The sequence below is a fragment of the Lepidochelys kempii genome, chromosome 7, assembly GCF_965140285.1.
Source record: "Lepidochelys kempii isolate rLepKem1 chromosome 7, rLepKem1.hap1, whole genome shotgun sequence".
Classification (NCBI taxonomy): Eukaryota; Metazoa; Chordata; order Testudines; family Cheloniidae; genus Lepidochelys; species Lepidochelys kempii.
This window is the reverse complement of record NC_136386.1, coordinates 92,843,734-92,866,513: the sequence shown is the minus strand read 5'-3', so window position 1 is coordinate 92,866,513 and position 22,780 is coordinate 92,843,734. Positions and strand designations below refer to the sequence as shown.

At 42.7% G+C, this 22,780-nt stretch overlaps 1 protein-coding gene across 3 annotated transcripts in view; it reads right to left on the bottom strand.

Annotated features, from left to right (window-relative positions):
• Positions 1-20,897, bottom strand: part of NOC3L (NOC3 like DNA replication regulator) — a 29,340-nt gene extending 8,443 nt beyond the window's left edge. For 2 of the 3 annotated variants that reach the window (XM_073353852.2, XM_073353853.2), the window contains exons 1-17: positions 20,735-20,897; positions 18,572-18,779; positions 17,267-17,393; positions 12,941-13,098; positions 12,769-12,828; positions 9,105-9,235; positions 8,274-8,435; positions 6,439-6,532; positions 5,929-6,104; positions 5,523-5,651; positions 4,597-4,728; positions 3,565-3,645; positions 2,560-2,660; positions 1,995-2,067; positions 1,833-1,896; positions 1,670-1,741; positions 202-383 (exon numbers count right to left, since the gene is read on the bottom strand). In XM_073353852.2, the coding sequence (XP_073209953.1) occupies positions 202-383; positions 1,670-1,741; positions 1,833-1,896; positions 1,995-2,067; positions 2,560-2,660; positions 3,565-3,645; positions 4,597-4,728; positions 5,523-5,651; positions 5,929-6,104; positions 6,439-6,532; positions 8,274-8,435; positions 9,105-9,235; positions 12,769-12,828; positions 12,941-13,098; positions 17,267-17,393; positions 18,572-18,779; positions 20,735-20,743 (1,959 nt within the window). In that variant the 5' untranslated portion in view covers positions 20,744-20,897. Of the gene's footprint in view, positions 1-201; positions 384-1,669; positions 1,742-1,832; positions 1,897-1,994; positions 2,068-2,559; positions 2,661-3,564; positions 3,646-4,596; positions 4,729-5,522; positions 5,652-5,928; positions 6,105-6,438; positions 6,533-8,273; positions 8,436-9,104; positions 9,236-10,097; positions 10,273-12,768; positions 12,829-12,940; positions 13,099-17,266; positions 17,394-18,571; positions 18,780-20,734 lie in introns of those variants that run through there. The other variant, XM_073353854.2, reaches the window with a different exon arrangement.
• Between the last annotated feature and the right edge of the window lie 1,883 nt (positions 20,898-22,780).

Genomic DNA, 22,780 nt, shown 5'->3' with positions numbered 1-22,780 from the left:
GGAAATCCCATTTTCATGTTTAAAATGTCAAAATATTCTGTAGTAAAAAAAAAATAAAAAAATTGTAATACTATATAACAATTCATGGACTAGCAAATTCTGCAGCCCAGTGTCTCCCACAATTCTGGAGGAGACACTGCTAGCAGAAAGGAAATAATCAAATAAGAAATTTTCCATTCCAGCAAGTGACTAAGAACTTACTTGCATCAATATTCTGTTGGTTGCCAAGATCCCAACACTGGAATTTGGAAGGACATGGAGAGCAAGTGTGGAAAGTCGCTTTATGAAAGCAAGGGCTCGTTGCTGGGAAACCTGTTTCCTACGTTTGGTAAGCATTACATCCAGGCACTGAAGCACTATCACCATGTCATCATTCGTAGCACCTCAAAAAACAGAATATGCAAAAACCCATTTAAAGGCAAAAAGAGACCTTCCACATGAGAAAGAAAATATTCTATGAAGGATGTTGTTTAGAAATTAGAGCCCTAGAATATTGTACTAAAGCATAAATAATAGTTCAACAAACAGTGGTTATTAACATGATAGACAAAAACACACATCTACTTTTAAAAAACTATTCCTGCTTTGAGCAGACTCAGTATATCTGTGCTTCTTTTAACAATGCACTTATTCAAACAAGGATGCTTAAATTCACAAAGATTCTTTTGGTCCTAATTACACTGATCATTCTATCAATTATTTATAATTATAAAAGTGTACTCATCCAGTGTTTTGGATGCATATACAATAAAAACAATGTACAACATATAGTTAATTCATGAGCTCCTCCTATACAAATTAATGAAACCCATTTTAACTAAATTAATCCTTACTTTAATAGGCATCTTTTCATAAAGTGTTAAAGCACATATTAAAAGCAATTAATGTTGAAAATATAAAACTTTCAAAAGATCAACAGAGATTTCAATTGCCTTTGCAAAGAATCATAGAAGGTTAGGGTTGGAAGGGACCTCAGGAGGTCACCTAGTCCAACCCCCTGCTTGAAGCAGGGACAAGTAATATGGAGTCAAAAGACAGATTTCTATGAAGAGAGGTTAGATCAGGGATGGGCCACTAGCAGCATCCGGTCCGCCAGATCATTTTATTTGGTCCACCACAGCCCAGCTCAGGGCAAGCAATCCAGCAATGCCAAGGGCAGGAAAAGGTGGGAGGGCCCCGCCTGCATACATACACATCATATGATGCTGTAGCAAGAGCCAGTGGACCGGAGCAGGAAGTCAGGCCCAGCCCAAGCTCCACAGGACAGTAGCTGTTGCCGCAGGATGCGTGTGAGGCAGATATGCTCTCCAACCCCTCTCCTAGGCGGCAGGACGTGACATTCCCCCGGTCACACCCATCAGCCCACCAGAGGGTTTTAGTGGATTTTGTGGCCCTGTGCTACCTTAAAGTTACCCATGCCTGGGTTAGACGCTGATCCAAAGTCACTCACTAGCCACTAATGAAATCTGACGCTATTTGAAATTGGTACTAAGTAATGCCGTAATATATATACTAACTTGAGAGAAGAACTAAGAAGTTAAAACAAATTTGTTATCTGTTTCTGTAAAAGGATGGCAAAGGCATCTTAAAATTAGCATTTTTAAGAGTATCATACAAATAAAATAAACAGTCTATGTGTTCAGATGTTAAAATAAGACGCTGAACTTACCCGCATGTAGCCTAAATAGTGTCCTGTAAAGGTGACTGTAGAACTTTGAAGGGTCAATGTTAAGAACATCACCTATTTAAAAAATAATCCCAAATAAGTAGGTTTACTTCACTAACCTATCAGCTAAAATCAAATTATAAAGTTTATATTTTAGAGAACTTACCTTGTCCAGACAGAATATGAAAAGCAGTGAGAACGCAATGAAGGCTCTCCCGATAGCTTAGATCCTGGGAATACAAAAGAATAGCTGATGCACAGTAGATAAAGCTTCATTTTTAAAAAAATGTCTCAAAAAATTACCTCATTAGGAAAAAGCTCAACTTACCCCAGATGCAATGAGAGAATGTAGAACAACCAACAGGTCATCAAAAAATTCTACATTTATGAGATGGGCAAACCTAGAATCAGGGAGATTTTTATTTTTCTGTAATTATAGACAATTTTCTCTGCAAGCTCATTCAAAGCATTCTGTGACCCACCAAAGACTACATCTTCATCCTCTACTTTCATCAAATGCCCTCTTAAATCTACTCTATATTCGCACAGCTTGGTAATGCGATGCCTAGAGGCATATCTTAACTTTTCATTAACGCTACTGCACAGAGCAAAGAACGACTATCAATTTCTTTATTAACAAACCAGAATAAATAATGCAAATCACCTCATGATTTGAAGGATTTTTGTCATGTAAGTCCCATACTGACAATTAGATACTACAATGAAAGACGTTAGAAATGCTCAAATATACAAACTGATGAATTTTGGTGTGCTTTATTCATATATCCTACATGCAGTTGAATTGCTCATAAAAAAGATTCTTAAAATGTCTTTTTACTGACTCATTTTTTCTAAAATATATAGAAAAAAAAATATTGACTCATAGCTCTTACTTTGCAAGACCTTCCAGTACCGTAGGCAAAAGAGGGGATTTCTGTACTTTCTTCAGTATTCGGAAGTAAGTTAAAAATACAATATTCAGAGTCTCTGTGTGCTGTGGGAAAAAGTACATAAAATCATATCAGTATGCACAGAAAACAGGTATTGCTGATTCATTTAAACTAAACTCAAAACTTTCCTTTTCCTCTTACTTTTTTGAATTTTGAACTCACCATTCCCCCAAATCCTAATAATTACAAATATAGCGGTCCAAAAATTCCTATCACAAAGGATACAGTCACACGTTATTGAGTCAGCAGGTGGATTTTAGATTCTGTAGTAAACTAAAATTAATGGCAATATTTTTAAATTTGACCAACATAAATCATGCTTTTAAATTCCACTTTGATACAACATCTCATTCAAACAAAGAATTGAGAAGACCTACTTAAATATAAATAAAAGGAAATAAATGCCAACAAACTGATACTGAACAGCTGTACATATTTAAAGGGACGCTGTTCTAAATAGGCAGTGTCAGGCTGTCAGTTTGCCTGTCAGCCTGGGGTAAGGACTACACAACTGAAACTGACATAATAAACATTGCTACTAGCAGCAGAATTTTTCTGACACACACAAAGGAACCCTATTACAGATTCAAGTAATTCCACCTTACTGGAGCCCTCTGCTGTAAACTGTAACCTAGTCAGTGAGTTACAAATTAGAGGCATCATTTTCCTTTCTTTGTGCTCCACCTGTGTTTTTATAATTTCAGTCTCCTCAACACAGCTAGGTCTGTTAGTTGCAAAAAATGAACCCTCCCCAGATCCTATCTCATGACATACAATACCCTTTCTGCCTGAGAAGAGGTCTTCCATACCCCGTATCACTTACCTACTGAGCTAATGTGACAAAGAAAAGACAACAAATTGGACCACAAAATAGACTTCAGACAACTAGTTTTAATTGCTTGCAAGAATACATGCAAAAGCAGAAAAAAAATTTCTCCAATTCCCTACCAGTTTCAGTTTTTTTTCTTTACTCTCAGAGGCTTCTGCTTCCAGGAGTTCTCGTTCCAGCTTCTCTTCTGCTTTCTTCCACTGAAAATATATTCATTTTAAAGGTTTCAGAGTAACAGCCGTGTTAGTCTGTATTCGCAAAAAGAAAAGGAGTACTTGTGGCACCTTAGAGACTAACCAATTTATTTGAGCATAAGCTTTCGTGAGCTACAGCTCACTTCATCGGATGCATACTGTGGAAACTGCAGAAGACATTATATACACAGAGACCATGAAACAATACCTCCTCCCACCCCACTCTCCTGCTGGTAATAGCTTATCTAAAGTGATCAGTCTCCTTACAATGTGTATGATAATCAAGTTGGGCCATTTCCAGCACAAATCCAGGTTCTCTCTCCCTCCTCCCCCCCCCCCCCCCACAAACTCACTCTCCTGTGCTGGAAATGGCCCAACTTGATTATCATACACATTGTAAGGAGAGTGATCACTTTAGATAAGCTATTACCAGCAGGAGAGTGGGGTGGGAGGAGGTATTGTTTCATGGTCTCTATGTATATAATGTCTTCTGCAGTTTCCACAGTATGCATCCGATGAAGTGAGCTGTAGCTCACGAAAGCTTATGCTCAAATAAATTGGTTATTCATTTTAAAGACATTAAATATTCTGGCAAATTAAAAAATTCCACTTCTCACTAAATTTGGAGGCCCAGGGTCCACAGGTGCCTGGAATAACCGTGTTCAGTGCTCTGCTGATCCTTTGCGAGTTCCATGGTGGAATGAAGTTGTCTTAATGATGGCAGAAGGGTAACTGGAGGGTAACTCGGAGGGTAACCCTTCCCACCAACTAATAAACAGAACTGAGTCACTATCAGAAGTTTTGCTAATTATTATAATAAATATAGGGAAAAGGACAGAATTAGGAAGATTAAAAATTCCTTGATGTGCCCCAAAATGCTCTATACACAGTGATAATGCAACGCATTTACCAGCGCCAAAGGATAACGAAGGTAACAGGAATCCGTTTCTATTATACCTTTCTTTGCATCCTTGAAAGATTTTTCCTTTTCTCCTTACAGGACATGAACTTTTTCTTTGCAGTAATGTCTTCTGTGTCTTTTTTTACTTCTACTTCTTTAATTCTTAGATGAAGGAATATTTTTAGCACCTAAAATTGACAAAGAAACCAGAAAATATTTAGTGCCTGAAGTTTAACAAAGTCACGTGCAGCAAATTTACAACAGCAGATTATCAACATCAGGAACTTCAAGAATGGGTGTGTCTGACTGAGCTTTTGTCCTGTAATACTGGAGAATCTTCATACAATTTTATATAGTTAATTAGAAAACATACACAATGCGTTTTCATAAAATATTAATTTACAGCAGTCTTCCTTATAGTCACGGTCACTTAAAATTCTGGCTCCTGCAACATATTTGGTCACCTTAACCTATTTTCTTGGCTTAAATCCAGTGACTAGAACCCATAACTTGAGCATGCCTTAATTTATTTGTCAAACAGACTACACCCCTTGTAGGCGCAACTGCAAACTATCCCGATGCAAAGGAAAGATAGGACAACTAGTAAGAGTCCAATATGGCTTCATCAGAAGCTATTTAATTATCTGAAAATAAAAAATGAAGCTTACAAAAAGAGGAAACATGAATAACCAAGGAGTACAAAAGAGCAGCACAAGCATGAAGGGACAAAATCAGAAAAGCTAAGGCACAAAATTAGTTATACCTAGCAAAAAGCAGTAAGAGGAGGTTCTTTAAATGCATCAGGTTTGTCAATCTAACAGACTACACCCCTTGTCTCCTTTTTAAGGGAAGTCAAGAAGCCCTAAACTTGTTCTATGCTCAGGAAAAGCGAAGAAATACTGGATAGCTTTCCTAAGTATAGACTTTTGCTATTTTTGCCATTGTCAAAAACAATTCTGAAGTACAACAGAAAGAAACTTACCTCAGGTCTAACATCATAATTTCTGCTTTTTACAAGGCCAGAAATCACCTTAACAACACCCAGAGAAACAGAGCCCAGTTTGTCTTGTTTAAAGAGCTTCTTTACAGCTTCACAACACATTTCAGAAATCTGTAAAGTGAATTGAAATGTTTATTCTCATAAAATTATATAAAAAAAAAAAGAGACAAGTTCATCCCAATAGTTACTCAACTAAGTTTCTATGTCAAAATTTACAATGGTGTGAATATCCATTTTCAATAAAAAAGTCAAGTACAGAGAGAGAGAGAAAAAGTGTTGAAAAGAGAGGCATGCTACGGTTGCTTTGTAATTAACTTTCAAAAATCAAATATTTTTCATATAAGAGAATGCCTCTTAAAATCAAACAAATAATTAGAAAGATACCCACCAATTTTGATGCGTCATTCATGAGAGGTACAATCAGGACAATGATGTTATTGTGGAAATTGAAGTGAGGCAGCACCACAAGAAGCTCACACAGACACTTGACTGCAATCTCTGCCAGACCTTTATATGCTTTTAATGAGATCACGTTACTTTTCTTCAGCTTCCTCTGCTTCCAGTCTGAATAAAATATTATTTTTGTTATTATTATGCAAACCTTAGCTACTGCATTATTTTTGAGTATTTTTCTGGCGGCTTTCCTGATGTTTTAGTAAAATCAATCTTAAGTACAGCTTTCTATGAAATAACAATCAGAAAATGTTAGGTGCAGAAAGCAATATTCATTCCAAGGATAAACAGTTATCCTGCAAACACTTATATAGGCGAGTAACTTTGTGCGCACAACTAGGCCCTTTCAGTTCAACGGGATTATGCATATGTAATTGACGGCAGGATCAGGACCTTGTATCTAGGAATGTACTTAACTAAGAAATGAGGAAAATCCACACTATACCTTTAACTGTTTGTTCCAGATTTTCCAAGTAAAACTTGTACTGGCTCACAAGGCTTTCTTCAAACTCCCTTAGTTTCCGAGTTTCTTTTCTAACCTGTAAACATGATACAGGTGAATTATTTTAAAGACCTAAGTATTTCAGTTAACTAATACTGCCAATATAAGGTTTGGTGTTTTGGGTTTTCTTCTTGTTTTTGGGATTGGTTTTATTTTTAAATCCAATGAAGTTTAGTTTTTAACAGAGCTTTCCCAGGTATATATTAAAATTAACTTTTCTGTACAAGTTTTGGTGCTTGGAGATTTTTTCTGCCCACCAGATCTATTTCACTAGCAAGTATTTACGTGGGATTTGGGAATAGGACTGCCTTTATGAAAAACAAAGCCAGAATCCTGAGTTGTGCCACCTCAATTGGTAAACACCTTCTAAACCAACATTTTACAAAAAATCCAGGAGAATAAGATATTCTGCCTTTATTTAGCAGAGAATTAAATATACTTGTAGAAATCTGATCCAATATAAGGGCATCTACATGGGGGCATCCAGGAAAATTAATCTGAATTAACTAAGGTGTGAATTTGAAGTAGATTAGTAAAACTGCATTAAATCCCATGTGAACACTCTTATTCAGCATTAAAGTGGCCTTAATTTGGTATAGTTTAAACCACTTTCAAAAGGAGTTAAAATAAATTAAATTAAGGCCACTTTAATCCTAAATCAAAGCATCCACACAGGGATTTTAATGCAGTTTAACTAATTAACTTCAAATTCACACCTTTAGTTAATTCAGATTAATTTTCCTGGATGTCCCCATATATGCAAGCCCTAAAATACATGAATAATTGTACTCTTTCTGCTCCTTGCCCCAGCCCTACCCCCAGCTGCGGCTCCGCTCCCAGCCCCAGCCCAAGATCCACCCCCAGATGCAGCCCCATCCTCGGCCCCCTTACCCCTGTCTGCGACCCCCACCTCCCTCCCGAAGCCGGGGCCCTGCTCCCAGCCAGGGTGCACACAGAGTTAAGGGGGAGGCACAACCCTGAAAAGCTGAGCATCCACATTGTATTTTAACCCAATATTAAGACTCTTCTAACCCACAGTCAAACCTATGGCTCTGGAGTCCACACTGCAGTGTGCAGACCCAAGTCAAAGTAACCATATCTCAGAGTCCCTAGTGCTCTCCCCCCTACCCCCAAATATGGCTGCTCTAGCCTAGGACCTGGTGCACTGTGTGAAAACTTTACTGCCTGCCCTGCACGTTACAGGAAGTTTGAAGCAACCTGCTTTGCAAAAGACTTGATCAGTTTGTTCTCCATTGCAAACCCAGGCGGTTCTTGGATAGTGTGATTGCAGCTTGGTGATCAGAAGAGAACAGGTTAATGATGACCTGAGTTGCTGCCATTCACAAAAGGAGGCTGGGCTTCCATTTTCAATAAAGTGGATTGCAGATTGTTGGGACAGAGAGGAATAAGGAAGTTATCCCACAATTCTATGGGACACTTCCAGCTGATTCTCGGGAGATGAGTCAAGTGGGGCTCCATCTACACTGTAAAGCAATAACACAAGCTCGGACCCTCCAGCCCTGCAGGGCCCTAGGACCCTGGGTCCAAGCCCTATGTTAGTGCAACTGAAGTATAGACACAAGGGGGTTAGGCTTGAGCTACGGCTCAAGCATGTGCTCATGCTGCAGTGTAAACATATCCCATAAATACTTCATGTTAAAATAGGATTTGTTAAATTTGTTCAAAAACTAGATTTCTGTTAAACATCTGTTTTAGATCAGGGACATTAAAAACAACAAACTATCCACCCTATTTTATAAAGAAACCTGGAGTTTCACCTTGGTATGTTTTTCTGCTTCAGTCAGAGGCCGAATTTTGTAAGAAGGAGTAATATCTTTGAATATTTCCATCAGAGAAACCATCACCAGCTTCCGAACAATCACAGCCACATTGGGGTCTTGTTCCATTAGCATGGCACGCAACTCTTTCAGCTTCTTTATCTGTTCAAGAAAACATATGGTGCAGAATAAATAAAGGTTATATACCAAAGAGAAACAAATTTACACTCTACTTTACGCAAAGGGTGGCAGTAGGAAAAACTCCCATATCTGGCAATAAAACTACTGTAATAAAGTGATATTAAACAAACAAATTAGTACACACTATTAAACACCAGGGAAGGAGTCAGCAAACCCCAAAGAATCTAATGAAATTAATAGTTCAGGAATGTTGCAACTAGCAAGTAAATACAACTTTAAGCAGAATGATAGGAAAATATTAGTGCACGCTGGAACACTGAAAAGTAAGGGTCCAATCATGAGCCTGCAAGCAGAGCCCAAATAAAGCATTATGCCCACAGGAACTATGGGCCTTGGTGGAATGGGAGCTGTATGGAATCCCCACTCCCAACCCATCAATAACACCAATGAATTCGTGGAGAGTCCAACTACTGGTGGGTATGGGTAATATCAAACACAGTCTTGCGGATTTACTTTGTCTGCAGAACAACTGCCAACAACCATGGCCCCCCCTTTGCTGTGCTCTCTCTGCTGATTTTGGCTTTTCCATGGGTGCATAACATGTTGCAGACTTTGCCATTCCTTGATTACTTCAGATTTTTGAAATTAATTGATTTACTGTACCACACAAAAAAATTGAACACTACTCACACTGTTTTCTGGGTCAGACAGAATGGCAGCTGCTAAGGCTGCAATGTGTATCTTCTTCTCTTGCAGCTTCCTCCTCCTTTGAATTACCAGTTCATCTGTAGTGAGCACAGGCTGGGGTTCTTCACTAGATGCTAACACAATGAAGTTTAATAGTTAACTTTTCCCCATTAGTTCCCACTCTTTAACTGTATGTTAGAAACCACTTAAGTATCATACTGTAAAATCCAATTCTATTAATTTTATTTCAAATTATTACTTAGCAGATACAATATCATAATGTTAAGTTCAGCAGTATAGCACTCAAAAGCAGCCCAAGAGGGTTTTCAGGGCCACGTGATGACTTGTAATTTGCATAAGACCCACTTCACCTCTTCTAACCCAAAATAAACAAACAAAGGAATAATGATGTCAAACTTGGTGGGTTAGGTCAAGGCTTGAGATACAATTTTTCTGTTAAATTTCAAGTGAATTGGACAAGGGCATTTTGAATTGCAGTACCCTAAGAAATGGAAGTGTTCACAAGATTAAATAAATAAAAAAAGGACACTGATAAAGCATAGCTGCACAGACTCATGAACCTGAGCTCTCATGCACTGAACCAAAGATTAATTAATTAAATCAATTTTAAAAGTTAAAGATTTTCATTAACTACAACCAAATGGCTTGGTGGCGCCAATGAACTTAAAAAGGATGACAACAACTGGAGATCTGAACTGTCATTTAATTTTTTTTTAAATTACCTCGAAGTGTAAACCCATCACTATGGTGGCTTCTCAATAGAAAAAGGAAACAGTTTCCAACAAAGGTTGTTTTTAAATTAAAGTTTTTAATAACAAAAAAGGTGTTCTCAACAGTAAGAGACTTCTAACGCTTTTTTTTGGGCAGAGTTTTGTATCCTGAAAATCGAGAGTAGGAGACATTAAAAATTAAGATTATTCAACTAAGCTATTTTAACAGGTGCAAAAGGAGTGGTGCCTCCCTGCTCCCTCTCACCATAGTCCCACAAGCACACACCAGTGGACCTTTTAAGACGCTCACTTCCAATGGATTCAAGGGCTTGCAGGGTGCGTGTGTATGTGGAGGGGAAATATGTATGCTGAGGACAGTACAGAGCTTGTGGACTGAGAGAAGGGGTCATGAAGAGTATCAGCAAAGCAAGCAGGGTGATCTGACGGGAGAGAAGAAAGGAACAGAAGAGTGAAGGAAAATGGATAAGGGGAACAGCAGGACAGGGTACATGCCACACATACTTGTAAACATTAAGAGTCTCAGCATTACCTCTTCACCCGATCAGCTCTGGAGAGGCTAAACAGGCCCAATCAGTAGCTGTAGAACTTAAAATGTTGTTGCCCTCTCAACCCTTGCAACTTTAGTAGGCTCACTGTAAACTCTAATTTCCACAAGGCTTACCAGGGTAGCCAGGGTTCCTCACAACCACTCACTAGGAGGTCCAATTAGACTCAGCAGCATAAATAGTGTCATCAACCTCCCAGCTCCATTTAGGGTTTTGGGCAGCCAATGAGTCAATTTTAGGTAGTCAGGTAGCACCTAAGGCTTGTTGGAGGGATTGGGGTTAGCTTGGCCCGGCCCAGACTTGCAGTGTGGTGGGGGTTTGGGCCTCCTTCACAGGGGCCGGGGGCTGACCTCAAGCCTCCTATTGCTTGAGTGGATGTGTTGGAAGGCAACTTCAAAACGAATCTTCTAATGTTCACCAAGAGGCTGCTGAACTTAGGATTTCCTATCACTGTGCATCTCCAAACATTGTGGGCCCCAGGAGATCCATAGGAAGAGAAGGAGGAATGCTTCCTGGTGTGCTGCCATCTACAATCCTACATGTTTTATAGCACCTACATGTAACATCACCTCCTACTCTACCCACTTCTCCTCAGGAAGGGATACCCTTAGAAAGTGTACAGGAGAGGATATGTCTGAACATCAAGCTGGAGTATAATTCTCAGCTGAAGAAGCTGTGTTAGTTCTAACTGAGTTGGCATGCCAAAAATAGAGTGCAGTTGTGGCAGCACGAGTGGCAGGAGGGGCTCAGTACCAGAGTGCATGCCTGTCCAAGACACTATGTAAGTACTTGGGATGGCTAGTCACTCCCACTGCCCTGGCTACACTCTATTTTTAGTGTGCCAGCTCTATCAAAGATAGCATGGGTATGGCTCCTCAAGTCAGAAGTTATACCCCCAGGCTGATATGCAGACACACTCTAAACTACAGGCAATGCAGAATTTTCAAAATGCCGTTAAAAATGTAAGATACCTCCAAAATGTGCACATACAGATTGGCAGTTGGTAAGACACAATACTCCCCTGGCTGGGTTTCTAACTCCTGTAAAAAGGAGTAGAGTGTATGTCTGTTTTGAATTTGAAAGTGGTTTTCTCTATGTACACAGTGACAACATACAAACCCAATGCATAAACCATATTGGCAGCTTGACTGGAGAGAAACTTTGCAACAGAGTGTTTTGATGTAAATTTATCACAACCTAATTCATACTATAGCAATACAACCACTTTACTTGCATTTCCTGATGACTGTTAATTTACTCAAATGTGTGTTTTGGCTTTTGCTGCCCTGACTAAAACCAGCCCAGAAACTCAGGATTTCTCATTCGCAGGAAATTTTGATATTTTGACATTTGGTTTTGTTCTGATGTCAACAAATGTCCATTTTCCCAATCAGCTCTAGCCACAACTAAGACAGAGTTAGGGTTGTGCTTATCATGTGAGTGAGACTCTGTAGCTTATTGTGGAAGTGCAAATTGAATTCCAAGTTTTCTGGGTTTCTCACATTTGATAGTTCAAGTTAAAAAAAATTCTTGAAAGGTAATATATACTCAAAAAACTGATACATGCTTCATTTTAAGATTTTTTTTGTTCTGGAATAACCACCATGAATCAGGCAAGCCAGAGATTCCTGAATTAAGAATAGGAGTACTTGTGGCACCTTAGAGACTAACCAATTTATTTGAGTATAAGCTTTCGTGAGCTACAGCTCACTTCATCGGATGCATACTGTGGAAAGTGTAGAAGATCTTTTTATATACACACAAAGCATGAAAAAATACCTCCTCCCACCCCACTCTCCTGCTGGTAATAGCTTATCTAAAGTGATCACTCTCCTTACAATGTGTATGATATTTTTCATGCTTTGTGTGTATATAAAAAGATCTTCTACACTTTCCACAGTATTCATCTGATGAAGTGAGCTGTAGCTCACGAAAGCTTATGCTCAAATAAATTGGTTAGTCTCTAAGGTGCCACAAGTACTCCTTTTCTTTTTGCGAATACAGACTAACACGGCTGTTACTCTGAAACCTGAATTAAGAATGAGGCTTCTTCCTTCACTTGTGAAAAAGACACAACAGTTCCAAAGGGCTTAGTCTAAGCATCAATTCTGGAGACACCAACACATCAAAATGATATTAAATAAAGTAATTTTGAAGTCAGCGACAGAAATTTTTTCCTGCAAGTCCTGGAATTCTAGCAGGTGAGCATGAAGCATTTTACATTGCCAAATTGTGTGGGTAAAATGACACTTGACAGAATTGAGCTGTCTGTTCCAAAACCTCCTAGGCAGAACACATTCTGTGGTAAATGACTTTATTAAACAGAAAAATCACTTTCAGTTGTCTAAGTGTAACAGGGTGTTTTATTACCTTCTACCACCTCCATTTCTTCTGTGTCTTCATCCTCTTCATTCTGTGCAACACCGATGACTGCAAGAACGGAATGTATATTACAAACCTAACACTACGCACTCGGGTTTAAAAAAATTAATAAAATACAACCTTGCTGGCTGCTATGTTGAATCCAGCACCTGTTTCTTACCTGGCTTTTCCATTGTTTGTGGAATAATGCCACTTTTGTCTTTGATAGGAAGCAGGTGAATAAGTTCTTTTTCTGGCTCAGTCTGCATGTGCCTTGGCATTTTCTCATATCTGTCAATCACGCTTTCCTGTTTTCGTTTCTTGAAATGAACAGGTTCACTGTATAGTGCAAGACAGACTATTTAATTCATCAACAAATTAGATATTAACTGTAAATTCAAAGTACACTGCAAAATTAAACTCCTAAAAAAAAAAAAAAAAAGTTATGCAGTACATCATGAACAGAACATCTGAGTGAGTTTCAGTGTCAGTTTCAGTTGCCTCTCCAGTTATTCACTGTTCTATGAATAAAAATGAACAAAAAATCAACCCTCCTGTTCACCTCCAATGTTTAGTAAACTTAGATATGAAATCATGATGGCTTACTTAACCTAAAAAGAAAAGGAGTACTTGTGGCACCTCAGAGACTAACCAATTTATTTGAGCATCAGATGAAGTGAGCTGTAACTCACGAAAGCTTATGCTCAGACAAATTGGTTAGTCTCTAAGGTGCCACAAGTACTCCTTTTCTTTTTGCGAATACAGACTAAAACGGCTGTTACTCTGAAACCTAATTAGTGTGGCTACTATCAGTCAAGATGCTTTGGGCCAAACATGTAGTAGCTGCAAAGAAGAGAGCAGTAGAAAGAGGCCTCACTGTCATAAGATCTGCCATAGCAAACAGACCAGTGTCCTAGTTTTAGTCTGGTGTGCCATCTCCTTTTACAAGCGGTCATAACTTAGTTTGTTTTCATTCCGTTCAGACTCCTAACCTGTATATGTTTATATGTGACTACATATGTCTTTGTTTTGTAAATAATAGATAACCGTCATGGTCCGGCAGGCCCAGATCCACAAAGGATTAGGCACTGCAATGCTTAATTTTTAGGCACCTAGAAAATCAATGGAACAGCAGCAGGATCCACAAAGCCTGAGATAGTGGCCTAGGGAACGCACAGGAAGAAATAGACGCCTGAGAATGCAAAACACAAAGCCAGCAAGCTAGGCAGGGAGCTGCCCAAACTAGCCAATGGACAATGCCAATGAGAGGGGTATGTCCTCAGCCCTGCCCCTCTCACAGTTAGGCACCTAAGTCAGGACTGCAGGGGGGTATCTATATGTTTGCAATGCACAGCGAGGAACCCCTCTTCTGGAGTCAGGCAGCTTAGGCACCTAACCTGTTTCTTGTGGGAAGGAGTTAGAGAAGTGCCTAACTCCATGCCTAACAGTCAGAGGAGGTGATGCCACTGTCACCCTACCTTATAATTTTTAGCCAAGTGGTTAGAGCACTCTCCTGAGACGTGGGACACCTGGATTCAATTACCTCCTCTGCCTGATGAGAAGGAAGAATTTGAAAAGGAGCCTGCCACCTCTCTGGAGAGTGTTCTAGCCACTGGGCTATGGGACATTTTAATGTGGGATCCCTCACTCTCTCCTGTTGAAGCTGTTCCACCTTCAATAAATAATTAAAGAGTCATTAGAGCAGGGGGACTGGACTTTACAACTCCCATCTCCCAGGCTACAGAGTCTCTCACTCTCTTTCTCTGGCCCAAGTACTTCAATTAATCATTGGGCTAAAAACTTAGAAGGGAGGCACAACCACCTCTACCTCTGGCCAGATTTTGAACGGGGCCTGATCCAGTAGATATATTCAGAGCACTGAACTAAGCCCTGCAGTCAGTGATGAGCTGCCAAAATCTTAACAACCTGTTCCCTCCTCACCCCACGAGAGGGTCGTGGCTCGCCCCCGCCCCCTGGGACTCCTGCCCCATCCATCCCCCTCCCCGTCCCCTGACTGCTCCCAGAACCAGGCAGGAGGCTCTCGTGGGCCACCGTAGTGGGTGCCCACCCCGCCCTTAAGAGCCAGAGGGACCTGCCGGGGGGTGAGGTGGGGAGTCCCGGTGTTGCTTACCTGGGGCAGCTCCCAGGAAGCATCCGGCAGGTCCCTCTGGCTCCTAGGGGCTGGGTAGTGTAGCTAGGGGGGGAGCGGTCGCTCCCCCGTTGATCAAATCAAAAGTGGTGCCTTAGGTACCGACTCTGTGGGTGCTCCGGGGCTGGAGCACCCATGGGGAAAATTTGGCAGCTCCCCACCCCGCCCTGCCCCAGCTCACCTCCAGCTGTTCACGCAGGAAACCTGAGAAGCAGGCGGCAGCTTTGCGCTCAGGCCCAGGGAGGCGGAGGCGAGCTGGGGCGGGGAGTGGTTCCCCTGCACGCCCCTGCCCCCCCCCCGGTTACCTGCTGCAGTGCGGGCGGCCCTTCTCACGCCCCCCGCCCCAGCTCCCCTCCGCTCCGCCTCCTTGGGCCTGAGTGCGAAGCTGCCGCTTGCTTCTCAGCCCTCCCAGGCTTCCTGCGCGAACAGCTGATTCGTGGGAAACTGGGGGAGGAGAAGCAGAGCAGGGCAGAGCATAACTCAGGAGTGGAGGGGGAGCAGAGGTGAGCTAGGGTGGGGAGCTGCCGGTGGGTGCTCTGCACTCACCAAATTTTCCCCGTGGGTGCTCCAGCCCCGGAGCACCCATGGAGTCAGCGCCTAAGGTGCCACTTTTGGCCGGTTGTTAAATTTAGAAACCCTTTTAGAACCAGTTGTCCCACGAGGCTTCTAAATTTAACAACCGGTTCCAGTGAACTGGCTATAGTTAAAATAGGCACCATTCCCCCAGTTTATGGATCATGCTGGCGTTTAGGCAGGAGATGGGCACCAAGACTGTGGCAGCAGCAGACATGCCCAGAGGCAGAAATTAAAGCACTTTTACAGCAAAACTTTAGGCACTGAGTGAATGTAGGGGCCTACAGAGTTACATGGCAGCCGAGTGAGGATTTTGTGGTTGTAGTGGAGTCTACAACTGGAACTTAGGTGCCTAAATCCCTCTGTGGATCTTGGCCATAGTGGCTACATTGCAGATGTTTCTATGAACTTTTCACAATTGATAAGAATAAAAGGGAGAAGAATGGGGGATTTTTTAAAATTGGAAAATGCTACATTCTGTGCTTTAGAAGACAATATGAAAGTAACAAAAATTTGGCACAGTAGCTAATTTTCAAATGTTTATCTCAACAATTTAAAAATGTCTTTTTTAAAATGAAAAGAAACTAGGTCAAACTAAAAGATCCACAGCTTGCACAATGTCATTCAATAAATATACACGTTTAGAGTTTTCCGAGATCTATTTCAGATATTCTGTAACAGTTGGAAACAGAGTTGTGTTTTAAAAATAAAATTGTATCTTAGCTAACAACTTGTAGACCAGCTACAGCATTTTACGCAGCACGACAGAATGCAGGAGTGCTGTAACTCTGTATGCCAAAAATTATTTTTTAGTATATTTCAAAAACTGGTCTACATTAATAGTTTATAAATTTAACAAAATCATTTGAATTAGGATTAGCATAAATAAGTGTTGGAAGCATAACATTTCTTCCTCCTTTTAAAAAGTCAAAATTAATTCCAAATCAGTATTTTTTTAAAAAAAGAAAGTACTCTGAGCTGATACTTTCTATGTCAAATTAAGAAATTTTTTTATAACCCATTAAACAGAAAAGTTGAGTTTACACTGGAAATTAGAACAAACTATTAACTTCACAGTACCCATGACAGGTCATGGCATTTCCTACTGGTTGCCAAAGGATATTGTTAAGAAATAAAGAAAAGATACTATAATTCTGCTCCTCTACAGGACTGAGAATCCTGCAGAGATCCTATTTCAGGAAGTGGAAGAAATATAGGGTAATTTATTTCTCTGGAGATATCACCTTCCAAAATTTTCACTCACCCGCCCACTCTCCCCCACACAGACGTTGCAGGTCCTTTTTTTTTTCCCCCCCTCTTCGTATCTGCATCCAAAGCTTATCATCATTGCATTTAAGGCATGAAATTTTTCAAACTATTCTCATAATTGGCTTAACACTGCAGGGAAAGTCTTTGTATTCGGTTCAATCAAGAATTGACCTGAATTTTCAAAGGACAGTGGCTGGAAGTCCAGGGAACCATGTGACCACGAGTAGGAGATTGGTTCCTTCTCCATAGCTGCTATCACTGCGTGTAGGAACCAAAAAACATCTTGAGCTTTGGGGATTCCATCTGCCTCATGCTAGGGAGTTGAGACAGGAGTGAAAATTGTGCAGACAAGGTATCTTAGGAGAAAGTAATTTCCCAGCATAAGAGGAAAGCTACAGTAGTGCTGATGAATGTGTTAATAGAAAATGTGTGACTAGATCAAGTAAAGTCTAAATAGGAAGTATTTATCAATCTCACTACAGCTTATAGACTGTAAGAGTATATGAGAATACTTACCTAGAAGAAAGGTCTCTCGTTACAAATGATGCTTTTTGAGCCAAATCTTCCATTAATTTCAGGTCATCTTCATCCATCATATCTAGTGGAAGTGCTTCCTCTTCCTCCTCTTCCTCCTTTCTTTTAGCTGTATCAGAAGACAATGGACAGACTTGTGAGCCACTGCACTTGTGTGCAAACTTGAAAATGCACCTTTCCTGTATTTGTCAATCTTCTCAGCTCCACACTTCAGCCCCAATCCTACAAACACACATGCTGAACTTTATTCCTGTGATTAGACCCATTTACAATAGTAGGACTACTCCTATGAGTAGTCACTCACATTCATAAGTATTTGCAAAATCCAGGACCTTAAGTCTTCCTGGCTCCACAATCATTATCTAGATAATAAAAAAAGGACCTCATCAATCTCAGTAGGCCAAATAAACCTGACTTTGAAGAATAGTCCCATCTAAAAGGATTTAGTTTGGGGCAGTCATGCCCAATTAATTCTTTCCTTCATATTTCTAGTGTTGGGAAGGTGTTTTTGTTCTCTTTCTAAAGAAAAAGAAGATAAAAACTAGCACAAGTGCATTCTGCATCATACCATGTGCAAGCTCCATCATTGAATCTATATGAACATTTCTGACACGCTTAAGTGATATGTGGGCTGTTTCTAAAAAGATAGAATAGTCAGGAATTCAGGTTCAAAATAGCTTTTGAATCTGAATCTATAGGAATGTATAAACTTGACAGTCGGAAAAATAACAGGCTCAGGATCTAGTCTGGAACAGGAGACAAGAAGGTGAGCAGTGCAGTCACCAAACATAATACTGAACATAAATTGGTCCAGAGAGAAATCTATGCAGGCACTCTTGAGGAGAAGAAAAGAAAATTCAGAGACGACAAGAATAAAAAAAAAAGAGATTGTCTGAATATTGAAGCATAAGTTTGTCTTTATAATGGGAAACTCTGATGTCATACTTTTCCTGCAGTTCATTTTGTAAAGCACTGCATACTGTTTACTCTTGCATAAAAAATAATATAAGCATTATTACAATTTTCTCACCACACTCCATGCACATAACCCTTTGATGCAGAGGCAAAGAACTGACTGATAATCTACAAAAAGGCAAGTCAAGACTCAAACATCTGTACATATCACTAATGGCAGTATCAGAATAAAGAACAATTTGTAACTATTGGGTTCAGCTCTGGTTTCACTAGATGTAAATTACAATGTCATGCTTACCTCTCATCCCCCATCTATGCAAAATAGATCAGAAACCTTGCTAAATTTACTACCTGACACAAGCGAACACTCACCTGCATGTTTTGTCTTGTATTCCTCCAACGGAACAGATGTTCTGGACGTAACATCTTTGACAGCTTGCCTAAGTTTTCTTTGCTCTTTTCGATATTTCTTAGCAATGCTCTCATGCTTAAACTGTTTATTCTTTAACTTGTTGTCAAGCTTTACTTTACTAGTTTTCAGCAACTTGCGAAAGCTTGGAACTCGTTTTTTATTTTTTCTCTGGAAACCAACAGAAAACTTCAGTTAACTGATTCATGTTTATTTTTGTTTTAAAAAAAGAAAAGAAAGAGAAAAAAAGCCAAAATCACACTACATTTAAGCAAAAGATTTAAACCAGACACGCTAAAGCTCACTAACACCCATGCTGGATAACAAATTTCTTGTGAACAGAGATTTCTGTGTTTAGGTTTAAATATACCCAATTCCTAATTAGTGAAATTAATTGCATTAAGCAGAATAACCTGGAAACAAATGGGCCAAAGATTTTACAGAAACATTTCTGAACAATCCTAATTCTATAAAAAGAAAAGGAGTACTATTATTATTATTAGAGCATAAGCTTTAGCATATGAGCATAACATAAGCATAAGCTACAGCTCACTTCATCGGATGCTGTAGCTCACAAAAGCTTATGCTCAAATAAATTTGTTAGTCTCTAAGGTGCCATTAGTACTCCTTTTCTTTTTGCGAATACAGACTAACAGGGCTGCTACTCTGAAACCTAGTTCTATAAATATCCAGCACAGAAAGCAATGCAGTTTTAATACAGTCCTATACCACATACCTAGCGGCCTCTTGTTTAGGAAGGATTATTAGGAAAGAGGTGATGGGACAGCTCCAGCAACAGTTGACATTCAGACTACCTCTGCCCCCATTATTCAGGTTCCAGACATGGATGCAGAAATGTGACTATACTGATATTTCTGTGATCTGTTCCTAGGGTAAGCTGTACAGCATGTAGCAGGATGGAGTCCTAGTTCATGACTAGGGCTCCCAAGTGCCATGGTAGTACAAACAATATCCCTGTTAATTTTATTATCAGCAGTCTTTGAAGCCAATTTGCAAAAGATATCAGGGATCTGCTTCTGAGATATCTGTAGGGGTGATGACGTGAACATTTCAAAAGGTGCCGGCTTTGCTCCCAAAGAGGTGTAAGAAGGCCAGCGCTGCCTCTTCACATGAGGGCTTTCCACATAATTCACAGTCCTCCTCTATCTCTTCACCCTTCCTCTTCAATACCGGGCCTACGGGCCTATGTGCGCCCCCGGGTGCTGCTGACAAGGAGGCGCAGACACAGGGAACTTTGAGAACCCCGGGCCCGCCTTGGAGAGGCTGCGCGGGCCTCAGCAGCCAGCCGGGCTCGGGGCACGAGCCGCCCATGTACCACCCCCAAAAGGACACCACAGCCCGTAACGCCCCCGATCCCCACACGGCCCGGCTCTCCCTTTCACAGCGCCTTGTGCCCCCCCCGCGACACCGAGCACTTACCCCGCTCCACTCTCCCTCACAGGACCGTGCCATCAGCAGCCGCCCTCCCAAGGCCTGGCTCTCCCCCTCACAGCGCCTGTGCCCCCTGCCCCGGCCTCCCCCACAGCCCCCCCCCCGGCCCGGCCCGGCTCTCCCCCTCACAGCGCCTTGTGCCCCGGCCTCCCCCACAGCCCCCACTCGGCCCTCCCCCTCACAGCACCTTGTGCCCCCCGCTCTCCCCTCACAGCGCCTTGTGCCCCCTGCCCCGGCCTCCGCCACAGCCCGCCCCCCGGCCCGGCCCGGCCCGGCCCGGCTCTCCCCCTCACAGCGCCTTGTGCCCCGGCCTCCCCCACAGCCCCCACTCGGCCCTCCCCCTCACAGCACCTTGTGCCCCCCGCTCTCCCCTCACAGCGCCTTGTGCCCCCTGCCCCGGCCTCCGCCACAGCCCGCCCCCCGGCCCGGCCCGGCTCTCCCCCTCACAGCGCCTTGTGCCCCGGCCTCCCCCACAGCCCCCACTCGGCCCTCCCCCTCACAGCGCCTTGTGCCCCCCCCCGGCCCGGCTCTCCCCCTCACAGCGCCTTGTGCCCGCCCAGGCCCGGCTCCGAGCCCCCCACAGCCCCAGCCCCCCACCCCGGGCCCGGCTCTCCCCCACAGGGCCCCGTTTCCAAGCCCGGGTCCCCCCCGACCCCGCAGACCGAGCCCCTCACCGGCTTCATTGTGGCGGCTCTGGGGGTCCCGGACACACGTGGCCACAGACCGCTGCGCAGGCCCGGAAGCGCGGGGCGGGGCTGAGCTGCCTCACAGCGGGGCGTGTTTGGCCGCGCCCCACACACCCCTGAGACGTGTGTGACCCCGCCCCGGGCCTAGAGTCGCCCTGCTCCATTCCAACCCCGCCAGCGAGCTGAGGCTGCAGCGGCCTGGTTGAAGGGCCCGGCGCCCCTCCTGCACGCCCACACGTGAGGCGACAGCTGCAGCAGTAGCCCTTGAAACCCTAGGACCTCTCGCAGCGTCTGGTTTATTTTGCTGAAAGCGCGAAAACCATTCACAGGCTTGTCGCTCCCTGGGGCGTTGATCCTGGCTAGCTGCATGGGTGGCGACTCCTGGTCCAGGCTACATGGCCATAAGAGAGTCAATCAGGAACAACTCCATGAAAATAAGTTGTTGCTGGTTTCCAGGTGTGTGGGTTTCGACTGGAGCACCCAGTCAAAAAGGGACCCTGGTGGCTCCTGTCAGCACCACCCAGAGGGCAGTTAAGAGTCCGGTCAGCAGGTCTGGCTCCTAGGTAGTGGACCATGCACCCTCCCCACCCCAAGCACCAGGAGGCTCCACAATACGGTGCCCGGGGCCAGGCAAGAGTAACACACAGAGGCTCCTACTCCACCCCTGTAGGAGCTGGACCTGGTGCTAGCTGCTTCCAGGGTGCAGCACAGCTTCCCTCATCTCCAGCCCCACCCCAGAGTCCACACCTCAGCCCAGAGCCAGTACTCCCTCCTGCATCCTAGCTCCTTGCCTCAACCTACAGTCCCCTCCCACACTCCAAATCTCTCAGCCCCAGCCTGGAGCCTGTTCCTGTAGTGCACACCTCTCATCCCCAGCCCCACCCCAGAGCCCCCCGGTGGAGCCCTCACCCCCTCCTGCACCCCTAACTCCCTGCCCCGTGAACCCTTTATTTCTGGCCCCACCATGCAGGATACACACACGCCCACTTTGAGCCCTCAACCCCAACTCTCTGGCCCAGCCCAATGAAAGTGAGTGAGAGTAGGGCAGAGCAAGCCACCAGGGGAGTGGCAAGGTAGTGACCAGGGGTAGGGCCTAAGGGAAGGAGCAGGGCTAGGGTGTTCAGTTTTTTGCTATTAGAAAGTTGGAAACACTATTCTGGTCAGGAGAATCTAACTGCTGCTACTCGTTCATTTCAACCAAGAGGGGAAAAATATTTACTGGTGTTAGAGAACCTGCCACCCTCACCCAGGGATGCTAGAACAAGTGTTTATAGTGGGGGTGTTGAAGCCCTTGAACCAAACTGTAAACCCTGTATATAATGGAAACATCAATCCAGCACCCCTGCACTCTTAGTTCCAGCACCCACGCCCTCACCCTACTAACTCATGCCCTAAACCAAAATGACAAGGTGAAACAGAAATCAACATTCCCAACCAGTAATATTCTGGCAAGATTCGAAAGCACCCACTTCAGTATAGTAGCCAAATCACCTACTTACACTACTGTTGACCTCACACAGCATGAAACCAACTGCTTTTGAAAGCTGTTTCACATGAATTTGAAACAAGTTATAGTGACCCGGTTGGGCAAAAGATAAGTATACTGAACTTTCAAAACTGGCTGAAGTTAGAATGATCTGTCTCAACATAAAGCATCAATAAAACAGTTAACGAAAGACTATTTTGTTTGTTTTCCTACATGGAGTTGTTTGGATGTCCCTGAGAAGGTTTGTTACATTCCTGTGAAATTGTGTTGTCCTAGTTTATTTTGCATCAGCAACGCTAGTTTTATAGAGTACCATTCTTTAGCCTCCATTAAGTCAGACTCTTCTACCCACCACAATCCACATGCTTGTCACCACAGCAACTAAGCCTTCCTGTGAGGAAGGCTGAACTCTTTAGCTCCCCTGGACTGGTACAATATAATCATAGAATATCAGGGTTGGAAGGGACCTCAGGAGGTCATCTAGTCCAACCCCCTGCTCAAAGCAGGACCAATCCCCAATTAAATCATCCCAGCCAGGGCTTTGTCAA